At 30.7% G+C, this 18,815-nt stretch overlaps 1 protein-coding gene across 1 annotated transcript; it reads right to left on the bottom strand.

The window, feature by feature from the left end:
- Nucleotides 1-5,183: 5,183 nt before the first annotated feature.
- LOC113847545 (50S ribosomal protein L31, chloroplastic) lies at nucleotides 5,184-6,099 on the bottom strand. Its single transcript, XM_027476723.1, has 2 exons — nucleotides 5,960-6,099; nucleotides 5,184-5,869 (listed from the first exon to the last, which is right to left on the bottom strand). The coding sequence occupies exons 1-2, from the start codon at nucleotides 6,023-6,025 to the stop codon at nucleotides 5,543-5,545; spliced, it is 393 nt and encodes a 130-aa protein (XP_027332524.1). The 5' UTR covers nucleotides 6,026-6,099; the 3' UTR covers nucleotides 5,184-5,542.
- Between the last annotated feature and the right edge of the window lie 12,716 nt (nucleotides 6,100-18,815).

The raw sequence follows: 18,815 nt of genomic DNA, 5'->3' as shown, positions 1-18,815 counted from the left end.
ATGTATTACTAATTTTCTTTAGAGTTGTAATGGTTTATAATATCCCTTGTACTTTAAATTTATCCTTAATAAAATGTTGATGTTTAAAAAAAAAAAAAAAAAAACTTTGTAAATAACATGACATATCAATACATGAGAGAAATTTTACATGAAATGATGAATAATCCTATATAATAGAATACACATTAAGAGAAATCAATTTTTATTATTTTATAATAAGGTTCATCATTTTAAAATAATCATATTCTAAAATCACTTATAATAATTTTTTAATATGTTCAACTAAAGATTCTAAAAGATTGTTTTCTATTTAGTATAGAGAGTAGACTTATTACCATTAAAATAAGTAAATTTTGTTAACATTTATCATTATAGTCTCGTATACGCACTAATACACCTGATGTAGTTCATCCAACAACTATAGTCCATATCAATCTTATAGTACTCAAAAGATGGTAAATCTCATGACAACTCCTAAAAAAAGGTGAGTTTGAGAGCTAACTTAAATGGTTTTTTTTAGATTAACTAATAAAATTTAAAACATGATAGATATTTCATTTATCTTCATTGAATAGTTTATTATTCCTCCAATGGTAAAGTCACAAAAAATGGATAAATGAGAAATACAGTTAATAATCCAAATAGTAGTAGGATCATGAAAATTATAGTATACAAATGGCTCTTTCAAGCAAAATCAAACTTCTTTAGAATAAAGACAATTTATGAGAAGCTCATGTGAATACTTAGGACAAGAGCTTGAGTAAGTAAACTCAAAGCATTATTAGACAAAAATCTACTACCAATAAGTCAAATAAAAAATATAATTTTCTTCGTTATTAGTAACTTCTAGAAGCATAAATTGTCTTTGTAGAATAAGTTTCTTTTATACTTCTCTAATATCACTTACCTTCAATATTTCTGTCTATTAGCCCAGAAGACTAGTGTATATGGTCTTTAATGTGTTGTGAAATATAGGTGGTGAGTTGTTCCAATTTTCAAATGCTATGAATAACTAACTTGGAGGTTTGTATATGAAATGTGAACAAAATCAACTAAGTTAGCAATTAGACCAAGTCCAATCTAATTAGATTACCATATCGAAGAAGAATCATAATTTAGTTAGAACTTAAAAACATCTCTTAAAATGCTATAGACCTTTAGAATGCTTTTCTAAAGAGTAAAGAGTCCTTTGGTCTTGGTTGAATAATGCATAGTGGATTTTCTTTCATATATTTAGCCTTCATGATTTATACCCATAATTTGAATTTATCCTGTAAAATATCTTATACCAATTTATCTATAATAGAGGTATTAATCATTCACATATCATGAATATCCAAGCCACTTTGTTTCTTCGGCAGCCAATTAGATGAGTGCTACAATTTGAATTATTAAAAGACCAAATAAATCTCTAACTACCTTATTGATATCATGACGCACACATTGAGGTAGCCATAAAAATTGCATGGGATAAATGAGAATAGAAGTTAAGACAAATTTTACCAAACATAGTTTACGAATTTGATTAAATAGTTTCTCTTTCTAAATTATAACCCTTTTGTGAATTTTCTCGACTAAAGAAGTAAAAATTGTTCTATTCAATCTACCTTCTTTAGGTTCTCAACTGAAACCTTATAAAATATCATGCTTTTGGTGAGAGACCTCTTTCGATCATATTGCTTTGAATTTGTCAAAGTTGATCTTTAGAACAAAGGCATCACAAAATTTTTGCATCATTGTATAATATTTTGGACTAAATGTTTTTAGCTTTACATAAAAGAAAAACATCATTAGCAAATGAAAAAAAAGAGTGATATTAAGGTTATACTTAGATAAGTAAATATGTTTCCATAACCTCTCTTTCACTTTTTGATTTATCAATGAAAAAAGTTTTTTCATGTAAAAAACAAAAAGGTAAAAGGAAAGATGATCTATTTGTCTAATACTCCTTTGTAAAAAGAACACACACTACATGATAAGAAACATAATAAGAGAGTTATTGCAGCCAACAAGAATTTGTTAAAAAATCAACTAATATTGTTGAATATTTTTTTCATATTTAATTTATTTTAAGTTAGATTAATCTTTTAATCATTAAAAAATTTATTTCATTTTTTTTAACTTTCTCTCTTATTCATTTAAATATTTTTTTTATCTTATTTTGATATGTTCAAACAACACAGTCTATTTTATTTATCTTTCATTCTTTTCTTTTTCTTTTCCATCTTAATTTTCTCCCTTGTCTTACTCTCCATCTAGACAAAATGTAAGTGTGCATGACTGGATAAATCATGTATTAAGTGACAATAATTGTCCTTTAATTTTTTTATACTGATATAAAATTTTACCTAACTAATTTTTTATAATTTATATTAATTTAATAATTAATATATTATGTAATATTGAAAATACATATTTAATTAGAAATATTTTGAAGATTTGGTAGTTTTACACTAATAAGGGTGTTTTTTATTTTTTTGACGTAAAGGGGAATTCATTTAAGAGTCATTGCAAAACTTTGAAGACCGAGCTTTTTTACTTACTGCTAATTAACTATACTGTACAAATTTCCAAGTTATTTCGATTGGTTCAGAGCAATTTGTTCTCCAAAATTAACCATATACATTATATACTAATTATAGGTAAAAGCCTATGCATATTTCTTATAAAGAAAACGAGAGAGATATAGACTCTAAACCTTGATAGATTATCGTATAATGCCTAACATGGAAGAAAAACACAATAGTCCCGTTTGACTTGAAAAATGCTCAAGCAAATCTTGGGTTTGACTTGAGTAAGTTCTCAAAAGAAGGTGAAAGTTTATCTTGCAAACCTTTTCAGGGTTATTGTAATTGGGGTATATATCACTAAAATTGAAACTTTCCCTCTCATCTTTGATTTTTAGCAGGCGTAATATGCTTATTAACATTAACAAAGTAGTAAACTGTGTATTTTATTATTAAAATAGATTAAAAATTATGCTTAAATTTTTATTTTATTTTTTACTCACTTTTTTATTAATTTTATTCTAAATTTTGAAGATCAAAGTTATTATTAAATTTTTTCTTATTAGTTTATATAAATTTTTAAATTTTTTCATATATATATCTTTTTATATTTATAAAATTTTTCTCTTACTTTATATAAACTTTTAAATTTATAAAATTCTCGTTAGCTTATGTAGACTTCAAATTTTTCATAAATACTAATATTTACGTTTAAAATATTCATAATACTCAATATATAATTTGCAGTAATTTTGTGAAAAAAATGTTCTCAAATAGAAATTATAAAATCCATCACTTTTATTCATGTTTTTTTTAAATTTATATTATTCTCAAATATTCTACCCTACAGTTATTTCTTCAATTAATTATAACAAATTTATTTTTAATATTAAAGTATTTTTTACTCTTTTTTTTATCTATCACAATATTATTTATATATAAAATATGTATACTTTTTTCCATTTAAATATTTTCAACACAATACTATATATACAAATTATACTTTTGCCAAAATATACATCATGATTGATTTAATTCTTATTAGTATATATTATATTTTAATTAGCTTTATAATCATGCAAAGTTCTTAATTTTTACGTCTTTTGATCTTATAACATTTTAATGTTTCATATTTATAATTTTTTTAATTATTAAACTATATGTATATACATTTTAAAACAAAACACTTGTGGATTTTACAAACTACTAAACCAGTTTAAAATATTTGGAGCAATAACGTTGTCTCTTACTTTGGTTCAATTATTAGAATGCAATTAGGATTTCGTTCGTGTTAAACTACTTGTAGAATGAGTAAATAAAGTTATGGTTAGTCTTTTTAAAATGCTAAATAGTGTTTTTATATCATTCACGCAGTAGTTTTTTTATTAGAAAAAAAAAGAATTTGTAATCTACAAGCTTAAAAAGATAAGAAATTGTAGTAAAGAAAAATCGCGGTTATACTTTATAAGGAAAACGACAAAGGTAACATTGCAATTGTCACCTAATTGCAACTTGTCTCTTCTAGCTTAAATAATTTATGAATCTGTACCAGTGCAGGATCACATTGCAGTTGAGTAGGATGGTTAAATTTAGGTTCTAAAATTGCTTTGCTAACATGTGGAGTTTTATATTCATAGGATGGTTTTTCTCTCATGATTTCTATCATGCACAATTACAATCATAGAAATACATGACTGGACTTCACTGTATAAAAAATTTTGAACGAGTTTACAACAACATTAATGGGTTCATCAACTGATTTAGGTATCTTCTTATATCGTAAGGATTGAATAGCAATAAGAAAACCCAAGATCTAAAATCATGCAAATCAATAGAGATTGTACACTGATTCATCCAATGAATATCAGTTTTGTTGTGTAGCAACTTGGAAAAATGCATCGTCACTATGATCAATATTTGACTTGCATTGTCTTGTTAGATATTTTAAGTCCTCTTTTCGCTAAATTTCCTGATGGCAGACATCGCTTTTTCAATCAAACAAGATCTCGCAACTTTCTCTATTTATTGAAGCCACTGTTTGATCTTCAATGTACTAGCAACTTTGTTAATAATATTCCTAAAAGTTGACTTTTTCTTTACTAAAGGAAATATACCAATTTTCTACAGAGAAGCTCAAAATCATGAGCATCAAACCTCGGGCAATCTGTAGTAACTGAAAAACATGTCTCTTCGAAAAGAAAATTTGCATTCACAACTGAACGGTATATTTTCATCAGGTGCAATATGAATTATGTCATACATATTACTATTGACATGTAAAATTGTAATCGAGCTCTTTTATTTCTTCCTCTAAGAAAAGGTCTTATAGCATCACTCTAAAGTAACAAATATTTTAGAATGGGAGGACTACTGGTTCTTTACCCTTGAAACCAGTACTCATAGGCACACGTACAAATATAACTACCAGCTAGATAAACGAGCTTGAAGCTACAACCACGTTGATGGTTTTATCTTCCCCAATTAGTTTGCACATTACATTAGCTAATTTAGACAAAAAAAAAAAAAAACCCATGCTCAGAAGCATTCAAATTAAGTGTGATGTCACAGGTACTTTTTATGTCATTCTCCAATAAAAATTAAAGTTTCATAGTCTTTATTTCGTGAATTACCTAAGTAAAGCTCTAATCCTGATCGAAGTATATCACCAAAAGCACCTAAATTTTATTCATTATACAAATCTAAGGATATACATAAAAGTTCCCCACCTCAGATCACTAAAAATGTTCATGCAGGCATCGTCCACAACCACAAGTTTCTCTACAAATGTCAATCTTCGAATACTGTTATCCAATTTTGTGATTACCCCCATCCTTTTTTTTTTTAATATAAAATAAACTAGTCCAAATGTTCTGTTTTCTGAGTCTAAAAAAATTAACACAATCACGAAACCAAATACTCAAAATAAAATCCACAGCGGCATAGTAACAAACATGACACAGTCAGTCTACAATTTCACAAATTCTCATGACAAGACAAAAACAACACTTACCCAGAACACAGACGAAATAGATAAACTACTTTTTCTTGCCTCCTTTACCAATTCCCTTGCGTCTGGAGGGAATAACAATCTCTCCTTTGAGGACAGGAATTTCCATAATCTGCGAAAGCTCACCGAACTTCTTGCGGAACTTCTCGACCTGATCATCACTCACCATAGCCGATGAACGGTTTCCGAGGTAGAAAGGGTGGTTCCCCGACCACACGTCTACCACGTACTCCTTCTGGGTCCCACCCGTCGTCATCACATGTTCCCCATTACAGTACACCTTCGCTTCCTGGTAGTACTGCGGGTGTATATCCTTCTTCCTGCACCGCACCACACACTTACCCACTCTCCTCACCTGCCACACAGCACAACACAACACATTTTTGTTAATTCAATAGTCTCTCGAATTCACAATGTTATATGCAATTGCCAATCAATTGTTTACGTTTTTGGTTGGAACTGGAACCAGAGGTTTTCCTTGCATAAATGTATTGCTTATGCACTGAGCCATTTTCGCTGAACGATGCGTTTGGGAATTGGGATGAGGATGAGATTATGTTCTTTCCACGTAATAACATGTGGTTGTTACCCAACGGGCCCTTCTACATTTCTCTTTTTCAGCCCAACTTGCCCTTTTCAGAATCTCATGGACCAGGGCCCAATCTTTTTAAAACAATTATATATATATATATATAAATAAAAAAAAATTTATACTCTCTTACACTTAAAATAATTATTACAGTTAATTTTATATTAATAAATAATAAAGTTAGTCACTTATTTAAAAAAGACATAAATACATATTAATCTTTAAATATTAAAAAAAATTATAAGCTCACGTTAACGTGAGTTAGTAAATTAAGTGAATCGTAAGTTAGTGACTATTTTTAAACTGTTAAATATATTTTAAAAAAATATAAACAATTTAGATCTTCACATGCATTCATTAAGTTTCAATTTATAATAAAAAATATTAAACTTTTGAATCAATAAAATATTAAATATTTTCTACAAATTTTATATATGAAGTTAATAATTTTTAAAATTAAAATTTTTGCATCTATACTCACAATCTCAATTCATCATGAAAATAGGTTTTTGAATTGATGAATTGTTTAATGTCTTTTTAGATCTTTTTCATGCCCCACTTATACAATAGTCACTTTTGCATCCTACAATTTTTGCAATTTTCGCTTATGTCATTTTTCTCTAGCTTAAGTGAAAATTATAAAGGAAAAAAAAGACTCACATATTTCACTTAAGTGGTAATTTCTTCTCTTAAGCAAAATACTTTTGGCTAAAGCTAAATTATATCGGCTTAAGTGAATTTTGACAAAATTTTTAGATTCATCATTATTTTTAATTTGCTTTAGTGAAGGTATTTGACTTAAACGAGTTTTGATGAAATTTGTTAGTTCATCACTGTCTATAATTCACTTAAGCGAATAATGTGTGATTTAAGTGAAAATTATATAGTGAATAAATTCTTTGCATTTTTTTTATTTTGAACCACATCTCTTTAGTCATTATTTTTATTCTGATTACACCAAATTGTTAATTTCTAAGATAATTGGGATATGTATATGATATTTTTAAATTTAATTGGTTTTACTTACAAAAATCATAATTCAAAGTATAACAATGCAAAGAGAGTATGCTTATTTAGATTTAGGGTTTAAGGTAGATTTAGAAACAGGTTTGCATACTATTAAGAAGGAAAAATAAGGAGAAATTCAATAAAACTTCTATGACAATATTTCAAGTGAGGACTACTTAATTTTATTTGATCTCTTGCCTTAGATATCTTTTCTCTGACTTCTATCACATCAATTCCAACTACAGTTACTCAATCTATCGTCAAATTAATTGTTAGGAGCATAGAAGAAATTCTTGAACTTACCTCAAAAACAAAAATGAGAGTGAGTTTGAAAGGATATAATTATGTTTCATATGAATGAATGATTATATTTTTAAAATTTAGTTGCCTTCAAAACAACATGTTAAAAGATTTATTTTAAATATTTAAGAGATTGAAATTATAAATCTATAAAATTTATTAAAAATTAAATTATAAATACTCTAATTTTCAAAATATGTTATAATAGGTCAATTTGCTAATTTATTTATGAGTTATTTATTTATTTTAATTCACATTGGTCTTTGATAAATGTATAAAATAAGTGATTTGAAATGATGAATTGAGCATTTTTAATGTTAAAAGTTTGGATTATTTTGTTAAATTTTTCCTAAACTTGAAACTTTTACAAATACTTGTATATTTCAGGAAAAGAATGTAATTGTTAGTGTTTTGATTCCCTTTTTGATCTATTTTGTAGTTGGAATCAAATGAGAGACATCATTTAAAGTTGAAGAAAATTGGAAAAAGTAAAAAAAAAGCATATAAAGCATGAAGTTGCAGAAAAAGTTAGCTTCTACAGGTTTGTCGCTGCAGCGAGAGTGTCACCTTCGCTGCAACGAGAATGCTTAATTGTGAATAGGATGATTCTGTGCTTCTCTCACTATAGCGAGAGAGTGTCGTTGTTGTGAGAGTTCCTTGTGTCGCTATAGAAGGAACTATCGCTGCAGCGAGAGACAAACAAAATGACCTAATTTCTATCTCCATGTCTTGCTACAGCGAGGAAATGTTGTTGTAGCGAGAGAAGTTCGTCCAGACCAGTATAAAAGATGACTTTTATATTTTTGAAAGAAGTTACTGTTTCATTTGCATTTCTAGAGAGGGAGAGTGGCGCAGAGTATAGGAAAAGAGTAGCAATATTCGGATTTTGATGTTCTACTTTGTTTGTATCTCAATTCTTGTTACTATGGTTGCCATGAGCAGCTAGAATTTGTATAGGATTAAATTTAAATTTTCAAACTTGATGTATTCTCAATAATTTATATAAATATAATTATTTCTTCTTTATTTCTATTGATTTGGTGATTTCAATCCATGTTAATGGTTGAATCTGTCTATTTAATGGTCTCTGAAGCTCAGATTTGAGTTATATTTGAAAAAATATTACTTAGATTTAGATCTGATTGAGATTACTCAAAAACTTGTTACTCTAGGAATAGATTTCAAGTTATTAATTGCTTTTAAATCCTGATTTTAATGCTGAATAGTTTGTTAACTGTTTGAGGAATCAATATTTAGGAAATTATCTTAGAAATATATTTTCAATGAATTGAAATATATGACTTTTGTATTTTGTATCAAATTTGCTAGAAATGGTTGCTATATTTATCATTAAATTACTAGAATACAGAGAGGGAGATAGATGACATTCAATCCCAGTCTCTTAAACTTGAATTTTACTATATTTTATATTATTGTTTTACATTTTAATTGTTATTCAACAATTCATGAAAATAATCAATAAATTCTGTTATATATAAGCTCAATTAATTTTTATCTTAATAATTAATACGTTTGAATTGCTCTTTGAGGACGACACTCCGGTACTCTACTAGTTATTACTTGCAACAAATCCGATACACTTGCTGTGTTTGAAGGAAAAGTCTCAACAAGTTTTTGGTACCGTTACCGAGGAGCAATGTGCAAATTGTATTAGTTTTTAAGTATAATTAGTTGAGTATTGTAATTAGTTTTATTTGATTTTCGTTTATCTAATTATTCTGTTGCTAATCTTGTTTCAAATTCCTTGTTTATGATATTGCTAGGAAAAGCTCCTGCAGATTAGTTGTTGTTTGATCCAGAGAATAAAAGAACATCTAGAAGAAATAATAGTGCAACAAAGAAGAAAAAGAAACAAGCACAACAAGGAGTATTTTCAACTTCACAACCACTGAAAATTCACTCAGATTTAGAGAAGGAAGAAATGGCTGATCCTGGAAAAAATAATCAAAGTGGCAATGAGAATGATAAAATTATGAAGGGAATGGATGACCAAGAGCAAATCCACCACCAAGAAGAACTCTTGGTGATTATGCCATGCATCAAGATCCAAGACACTATTCAAATATAGTGGTTCCACCCAATCCAAGGGCTGTAGAAATTAAGTCTACTTTCCTGAATTTGATTAATTCACATTAGTTCTCAAGAAAGGACCATCAAGACCCATATGCCCATCTTGATACTTTTTATGAGTTGGTATCCACTATGAGATTTTATGATGATGATGAGGAGGAGGCATCATATTTGATGTTATTTCCATTTTCTATGATTGAGGAAGCAAAAGAATGGTTAAAATCACATCCAAATTAGAGTCTAACAAGCTAGAGTGATGTGGAAAGGAAATTTCTTACTAGATTTTTTCCACCTTACAAGTACGTTAGTGCAAAATTTGATATCTCTACTTTCAAACAAGGTCAGGATGAAGCATTCTATGAAGCTTGATAGCATTTTCAGTCTTTGCTTAGGAAATATCCTAACCATGGGTTTGAAGATGTAAATCAGTTGAATATATTTTGCAATGGTCTTTGGCCTAACACTAAAATGATTTTGGACGCTGCTGTTGGTGGAACAATGATGGCAGTAGATGCAGAACAAGCCACAAGAATAATTAATGCTTTTTCATCCACTGATAGGCAAGTTCAGCATAATAGAAGGGCAGTGCAGAGAAGAGGAGTTTTATATTTGGGTTTAGAAGTTTTAGAATAGTAAGGTTAGAAGAGTATTAACATAAGTCTTGAAAGTATTCTGTGTGTTTCTCACTACAGCGAGAGGAGAGCAAAAAAAAGACCATAAACTGTGAGCTTGTCGCTACAGCGAAAGAGTTCTTGCTGTAGCAAGTACACTGTCGCTGTAGCGAGAACCCTCTCGCTACAGCTAAAAGACCAAACAAAACTGTACATATTTTTTTGATATTTTTGCTACAGCGAGAGACTCCTCACTATAACGAGAGAGCCCTTTGAAAAATCATTGAAACTGTTGTTTTGTCGCTACAATAAGAAATCCCTCGCTGTAGCGGAGCAACCTGAAGAAAAGAGGGGTAAACTGTCACCTTGTCGCTACAGTGAGAGCTTGTCGCTGTAGCGAGAGTGTTGTGACACAGTTTTTAAATTGTAAAGAAGAGGGTCATTTTTGAATTATAAAATGCTCCTTCTTCCCCATTGCTCTCAAACTCTCTCTTCTATCACAAATCACTCAACTTTCACTCTTTTTTCACTCAATAATCTGCACAATGAGTCAAGGGTAAGTGTTCTTTGCTTCTTTTCTTGTTGGTTAGGTTGTTTTCTCTCATTCTCCCTATATTCTATAAACCCTAGGTCTTTCATTATACAATTCCTAGAAATTATTGTTTGAAATGCAAAAATAGGATTGTAAATATGATGACTTAGTGTGTTTGGTTGTTGGATGTGTATTTCTCAAACCCTAAGCCCCAAAAACGTGGATCATTGATAACTAGGGTTACAATGTGATTTTGAAAAATAAAGGGAATTAATTACAATAGTGTTTTTGGGTATAAAGGCATCAATTCTCCATGAACCCAAAGTTTCTAATAGGGTTATTTTAAAAATTAGGATTTTGAAATGCAGAGTTAGGGTAATTAGGGGGGATAATTTGGTTGTTTTGCTGAGGAATAAGTGTAACAGTTCTTTGTGCATGTTTTCACATATTTTTCTTAAACCCTATTACTTTAAAAATGTGATTCATTGATAAAAAAAAGGGTGCCAAAGTGAATTTAGGGAGATGTTATCATTAAGTGTTCAGAAAATTTAGTTTTCTAATCTAACATTTTTAGATATTAGGATCTTGGTTGCTTTCATGAACCTTAGGGACTAGAGGTTGAAATTTTTGCATTAGTGTGAGAATTGTCAAGATATTATGCATGTTGCTACATGTCTAGTATCTCTTTTGTCACGATAAAGTTTGTTAAACTTGTTTGGAAGTAAAATGTTTTCACAGCTGATACTTTTATGAATTCTATCAAATAAATTTGAGTATATTGTATTAATCTGAGATTTGATTGTAATTGGGTTGAATAAGACTATTGAATGTAGGATTATCATTCAAATGAACATGAACATGCTTGGGTTAATACATTGAGTTGAATTAGTTTTATTATCATTGTAATTTACATTACATTGCTCATTTACTGAATTATGGGATGGTGATTTTTCAGGAGAATCAAGGTTAGAGCTCACAAGGACCCAGCTCCCCCACCAAAGAAATAGAAAGACGCTTCTTCTTCACAACCAACACCATTTGATCCAAGGAAATTCAGAGACAAGGACAGGAAGGACAAATTCAAGGAAAGCCAAGATTGGTTAATCATTGAGAAAAGGAGAGTGAACTTGAAGGAAGGAGAATTTGATGAGTTTAACAACGAGATTGAGAGGCGTAAATGGAGGAAATTGGCAGAACCAAGAGGGTATTATGACCCGGATATTGTTAAAGAATTTTATGCTAATGCTAAGCTAGAGTTCAACTTAAGAAGGTTGGATACAAGGTATAGGGTGAGAGGAGTATGGGTTAACTACTCTAGAGATGCTATCAACAACTTCTTGGGGGAATCCATTGCAGCTGGAAGAGAATGAGAGAGATTTTTTTCACACAAAGCTCAACTCATGCACCTAACCATTCAGCGATTATGCTACTACTCAGACTGTATGTATTGCAAACATGAGTTACACCACAAATCCTGAAGGAAAAACTTTGAGGATCTACAGGAAGAACATGACCACCTTAGCCCAAGTATGGACCACCTTTATTTGCCATAACATAGTCCCCAGAGCTCACACTTCATCCATGACCATGAGGTATTGCTACCTCTTATACAATATTTTGAGAGGAGGATCTGTGGGTGTGGCTCGCATAACACAGATGAAATTTACAGGTTCGTGATCAAGAAAGAAGAGAGTGGCTCACTTAAGTACCCAACATTGATCACAACACTTTGCCAAGAGCAGGGTGTTCGAGGTATTCAATTCAGTGAGCCTATCAAGCTTCCTATTATCCTAGTCACTGTTTGGAAGATCAGCTTGGAGCTCCACCACCTCCTCCACCACCACAGCCTCAGCCTAAGGAGCCCCAGTACAGAAGTGCCCAGTAGACCAAATGACTCAGCCTTCACAGACCGCCTCCATCGTCTCGAGCTCCGCCTAAATCATTTGGCTCTTCAAAATTTTGCCATCCACAGGGGCCAGATGCATTAGCAAGATGCTTACCACCATTAGGCTCAACTGTAATATATAGGTCAATATATATGGATAAGCCTAGAAGAATTTATAACTTATCAGCAGTGACCTGGGGACATACCACATTTCTAGGGAAGGGCAGGCTCATCTAGAGCAGTTGATGGAGATGGAGATAGAGATGAAGATGATGATGAAGATATTGGTGCTGATATGGAAGAGGAGGATTAGAGAGAAAATTATTTCAGAGAGAAAGAAAGAGAATTAAGAGACATGTTTATATTTATGGTTATAATTTTGTTTTGTTATTTCTGTTGTTTATGTGGTAATTGACTATGTGTTTTAGTTTTGGGTTGCACTTTTACTTTGGATAATGTAAATATATGGCATCATCAGTGGTTGAAGCATATTTTGGCAAGTTATAAATGCATTAGTGGTTACATGGTATAGAATTAGCTTATGTGTAATAATATGTGGAGTAAATGCAATTGTTAGTTGTTAGAAAATGATTTGAAAAAACTCTTAGTTTTTGGAGGTAGTACCATTTATTTTGTGAAAAGTGGTTTGGAGAGACTCAAATGGGCCATGTTCTGAATCTAGGAATTGCTTTGAAAAATCAAAGAAAAAGGGTTTTTTGTGAATGTGAAAAGTTGAAGTTTTAAGTGAAACAGAGTTAGGATGTTTTGTGCATGGAAATAATTGATTAGGAAATTCGAGCAATTCATTTATCTTAATCAAAGGAAAAATGATTTCAGACAAATGAGTTAAAGTTTGAGTGCTGTAAATAAGTGAATAAACTTCACTGAATTTTGGCAGTTAACTTTGCTCAAGTTTCTAATTGCTATAAAGCACAATTAGTCATGGAGATGATTGAGACATAGTTTGTAAATATACTATTATAGCTAGAGATAAAAAGCCAACCCATATTCAAGATTTATTCAATTTTTGGTAGCCCTTGAGCCTAAAAGCAATTTTTTTTTTTTTGGAAAATGTATGTACCTCAAGCCCTTACATGAGAATTATTATTTTTCATACCTTTGAGGAGGAGCATTAGGGCATGATAGGTCTTGAATGTTATTTTTACAAAAACATGAAAAATGAATGAATAATTGGAGTTTCCTTCTAAAAAAAGAAAAGAAGTAAATATAATAAAAAGAATGAAATTGATATGACAAAAGAGAAGAAAAATGTTGAAATTAGAAGGAGACATCCAAGGATTAACAAAAATGTGGTGTTAATTAGAGTAAGAAACAATAGAGATGGAAAGCAACAAATAGATAGTGATCTTGATTGCATTAATGCTCTAACTCACTTTGAATTCTAGAAAAACAATGAATTATTTGTAAGCCTAGCCACATTATAACCTTTTTGAATGATCCTATGATCTATGTCTTTTGTGTGTACTTAGTTTAATGAGAAGCAAAAAGAAAAGCTAAACCTAAGGAATTCATTGAGTAAAGTAAAAGAAACACTAAATTTGTGAGAATGAGAGGTTTTTTCTTTTGATTATTAAATGTTATTGCTCTTATTTTCTTGAAAATGAAGTGCACTAGTATCCTGATTCTTTAAATGGATAGCAAAGATCCTTGATCATGAACAATGCCCCTTGGCTGAAAAGTTTTAAAAAATCTTAGATGATGAATATGGAAGCAATTGTGATTTATTTTATCTCAAACCATTTTCAAAGGTTTCTTGTGAAATTTTTTTTGTACATTCAATTACTCTGCTTGAGGACAAGCAAGATTCTAGGTTGGGAGGAGTTGATAATTGTATAAAATAAGTGATTTGAGATGATGAATTGAGCATTTTTAATGTTAAAAGTTTGAATTATTTTGTTAAATTTCTTTTAAACTTGAAACTTTTACAAATACTTGTATATTTCAGGAAAAGAATGCAATTGTTAGTGTTTTGATTCCCTTTTTGATCTATTTTGTAGTTGGAATCAAATGAGAGACATCATTTAAAGTTGAAGAAAATTGGAAAAAGTCAGAAAAAAAGCATATAAAGCATTAAGTTGCAAAAAAAGTTAGTTTTTAGAGGTTTCTTGCTGTAGCGAGACACCCTTGATGAAGTAAGAATGCTTAATTGTGAAGAAGGTGATTTTGTACTTCTCTCGCTACAGCGAGAGAGTGTCGCTGTAGCGAGAGTCCCTTGTGTCACTGTAGTGAGAACTATCGCTGCAGTTAGAGACAAACAGAATAACTTAATTTCTATCTCCATATCTCGCTACAGCGAGGAAGTGTCGCTGTAGCGAGAGAAGTTCATGTAAACCAGTATAGAAGACGACTTTTATGTTTTTGAAAGGAGTTACTGTTTTATTTGCATTTCTAGAGAGGGAGAGTGGTGCAGAGTATAGGAAAAGAGTAGCAATACTTGAATTTTGATGTTCTACTTAGTTTGTATCTCAATTCTTGTTACTATGGCTGCCATAAGCAGCTAGAATTTGTATGAGATTGAATATAAATCTTCAAACTTGATGTATTCTCAATAATTGATATAAATATAACCATTTCTTCTTCATTTCTATTGATTTGGTAATTTCAATCCTTGTTAATGGTTGAATCTATCTATTTAATGATTTCTGGAGCTCAGATCTGAGTTATATTTGAAAAAGACTAAACTAGTATTTTAGTCTCTGAGAGAGTTTGAGTCTAGCATTTTAGTCCCTGAGACATTTAAAATATTACATTACTCCACAACTTCCTTCTCCGTTATGCATTTTAGTCTTTGAAGTTAGACTCCATTAAGAGACCATCACAGAAAGTTGAGTTGTCACGTTAAGTGCTACATCAGAATTCTAGTTGGCAGCAATGACGTCGTTTTAAAAGCTAGCGTGACACAGATAATTGCGAAACATTGTCGTTGTCATTGAAATCCTTTTGTCCAAATTGAATCAAACATTTTCTCATTATTGTTGAAGAACCCTACCTTAATTCCAAGCTCTCTCTCACCCAAATTCTTATTCATGGTTGTGTTTGGGGTGAAATATTTAAAGATTGAAGTTTGTTGTAGTTGAAGAAGGGTCAACACATGGAGAATTCGGTAAAAAAAAATTTCTTAATTCATTGAGTCAATTTTTTGGTTTAGGGACAAAGAACCCTAACTGTTCAATATTTTGGAGACAACAAACCATAAGTATTCAATGTTTTAGGGATGACAAAGCTTATCTGTTTTCTTTCTCCTTAATCAGTGTCAATGTGGTTATTGGAAAATGTTTTTTGTTTGTTATTGAGAGATGGTAGGAAGTGGTCCTTGGTAGGCAGTGGTCCCCTTATGTTTCCTATAACTTTTTAGTTTTTAAAATTAAAGAAGATAACGTTAATGAAAGTGGTTCCTTTCTGCATAGTTTAACCCATTTTTCCATGTACGTGCATGACTTTCATTGTTTATTCAGTAAATTAGTTTAAAATTGCAAAAGATTGCTGACTTTTGTGATAATTATTTTTCTGTAAATGCAGATAATTAAGTTTTAATTCACCATAGAGAAAATTTTTTGGAAGAAAATAGAATTAAGAAGGAGTATAGGTGGGATAAAATTGAGGTTTGGACTGATGTTGATGAAGATATGGTAGATATTTTTAGCTTTATAAACTTTGCCAAGGCAATGGAGTATTTCACTAACATAAAAAATATATTCTGGTTTGACCCTGATAAAGAGTTTGATGAAAGTTTGAAATTATTAAAATATGATGTTGATGTGTTGGAAATGGTGGTTGTTGCTAAAAGGAATAGAAGGGAGATGCATGTCTATTATGAGCATGAGATTGGTAGACCACAATTGCTTGAAGACAGTGAAATTCTAATGTTGAAAGGCCCTGAAGGTGATATTGTAGCAATAGAAGAAGAAATTCAAGTTGAACAAGCAACAATAGAAGAAGAAATTCAAGTTGAACAACCAACAATGGAAGAAGATTTTAAAGTTTAACAACCGGTAACAAAAGAAGTACAAGTTGAACAACCAGCAATGGAAGAAGTACAAGTTGAATATGTAAAAGTTGAATATGTAAAAGTTGAAGAACTAAAAGTTGAATATATAACATCAGTCCACAAAGTACAAGTTAAAGTTGATAAGAAACATCAAACGACAAAGGCAAAAGGAAAGCAAATTAGAAAGGGAAAAGGAAAAGACGACTCTAGTAAATCAACTGGAGAAATAAGAAGAAGTTTGTGAATTGGAGCCATGAAAGAAAACTTTCAATATGCTACATCAGAGAAAAAATAGAAAAACAAAAGCATGGGAAAAGAAAAAGGAAAAGGGAAAGAGGCAAAAAAAACTGAAGGAAAAGGTAAAGAAAAAATGACCTATATTGATGAAAAAGAATATTTACTTGAGGAACTTTCTGAAAATAGCATAGAAGATGTAGAAGAGGTGGGTCATAGGGAAACTCCAGAAAGAGAAAAGCATTTTGAAAATTCATGGAGGTTTGAAGAATTAAGAACTCCAGCAAACTCAGATAATGAAGATAGTAACAAATAAGTTTTTTTTTCAAATTTAATGAATCTGCAAAATTTGAAAATGTTTACTTGGAGTTGGGAATGGAGTTTAAAAGTTTACAATCTTTCAATAAAGGTGTTAAGGATTATACAATTTAGATGAGAAGAGAAATAAGGTGGGTAAAAAATGACAAAGTGAGAGTAAGAGCTAAGTGTAAATATGAAAATTGCAAGTGAGAAATATATTGTGCAAAAAACAATGTCACAAATAGCTTCCAGATCAAGACTTTTCTTAGTGAGCACATTTGTGGCAGAGTTTTTAAAAACAAACAAGCAACACAAGATTGGGTTGTAGGTAAGCTTGTTATAAAACTAAGGAAACACCCTGATATGAAACATTCTGAAGTTGTTGAGTACTTTAAAAAGAAATTTGGTGTGCAGATAGAAGATACCAAAATATACAGGTCAATGGTTAAGGCAAGAGAGATTGTAGAGGGAAGTGAGAAAGAACAATTTGGAAAGTTGTGGGACTATTGTGGAGAACTTTTGAGAAATAATCTAGGTTCAGCTGTCAAAATGAAAACTGATCCTCAAGTTGAAGGTCCACCGCACTTTAAAAGATTGTATATATGTCTTGCTGGGTGCAAAAATGGCTTTAAGGCTGGATGTAGATCAATAGGGCTTGATGGTGCATTTTTAAAAGGTTATTATTGAGGACAGTTGTTGACAGCAATGTGACAAGATGCTAATAATCACATATGGGTAATAGCCTATGCTATTATGGATGTTGAAAATAAGGAGAATTGGCAATGATTTTTATCACTCTTACATGAAGATATGAGAGATTATAAGCAACATGGTTGGAATTTCATATCTGACATGCAAAAGGTAAACATCTACGTATGATATAGTTACTCATTACTTAAAATTGATAGGGATTGAATTGCATTAATAATAAATCAATTAGGGACTAAATTGCATGATTTTTATTCTATCAAGGATTAAAGTGAACTTCGTATTTTACTGCAGGGTTTGATTCTAGCTTTGCAAGAAGTGATGCCAGGTGCACACCATAGGTTTTGTGTATGGCATCTATGGCAAAATTTCTGTAAGCAATGGAAGGATAAATTCTTGAAGCACCTTGTATAGGAATGTGCAAGATCAACCACCATCTCACAATTCAATGCAAACATGTATACAATAAAGATAATGAATGAGAATGCATGGATATACTTAGACAAGTGGCCAAAGAAGGCATGGACTAAGGCATACTTTAGTGAATAGCCAAAGGTGGATAACATATGCAACAATAACTGAGAGGTCTTCAACTCAAAGATTGTAAATGCAAGGTGTAAACCAATATTAATAATGCTGGAAGAAGTTCGATGCTACATTATGACAACAATTAGTACTAATAAGTTGAAGTTGGCAGCCCATGCATGTCAGTTGCCTCCTATACAACAAAGTAGGTTGGAGAAATTAAAATAACAAAGTATTAAGTGGACACCAATATGGGCAGGTAAACATAATCCTAATTTTCTGATAATTTTTAGTAATATAACATTAAATTTGTCTTAACTAAACTTCTATCATAGGTGATGATGATACTCATAAATTTGAAGTGCAATGTTCCACAACTAAGGTTGTTGTTTACTTAGGTAGCCACACATGCACTTGTAGATTTTGGCAATTAACAGGTTGGTTAATTCTATATGATGGCTAATGTGTTAAATTCATATGAATATGCAACATACGATGAAAACAAATAT

This window comes from Abrus precatorius, unplaced genomic scaffold, assembly GCF_003935025.1.
Source record: "Abrus precatorius isolate BTA unplaced genomic scaffold, Abrus_2018 Scaffold8, whole genome shotgun sequence".
NCBI lineage: Eukaryota > Viridiplantae > Streptophyta > Magnoliopsida > Fabales > Fabaceae > Abrus > Abrus precatorius.
This window is presented reverse-complemented; position numbering and strand designations above follow the sequence as displayed.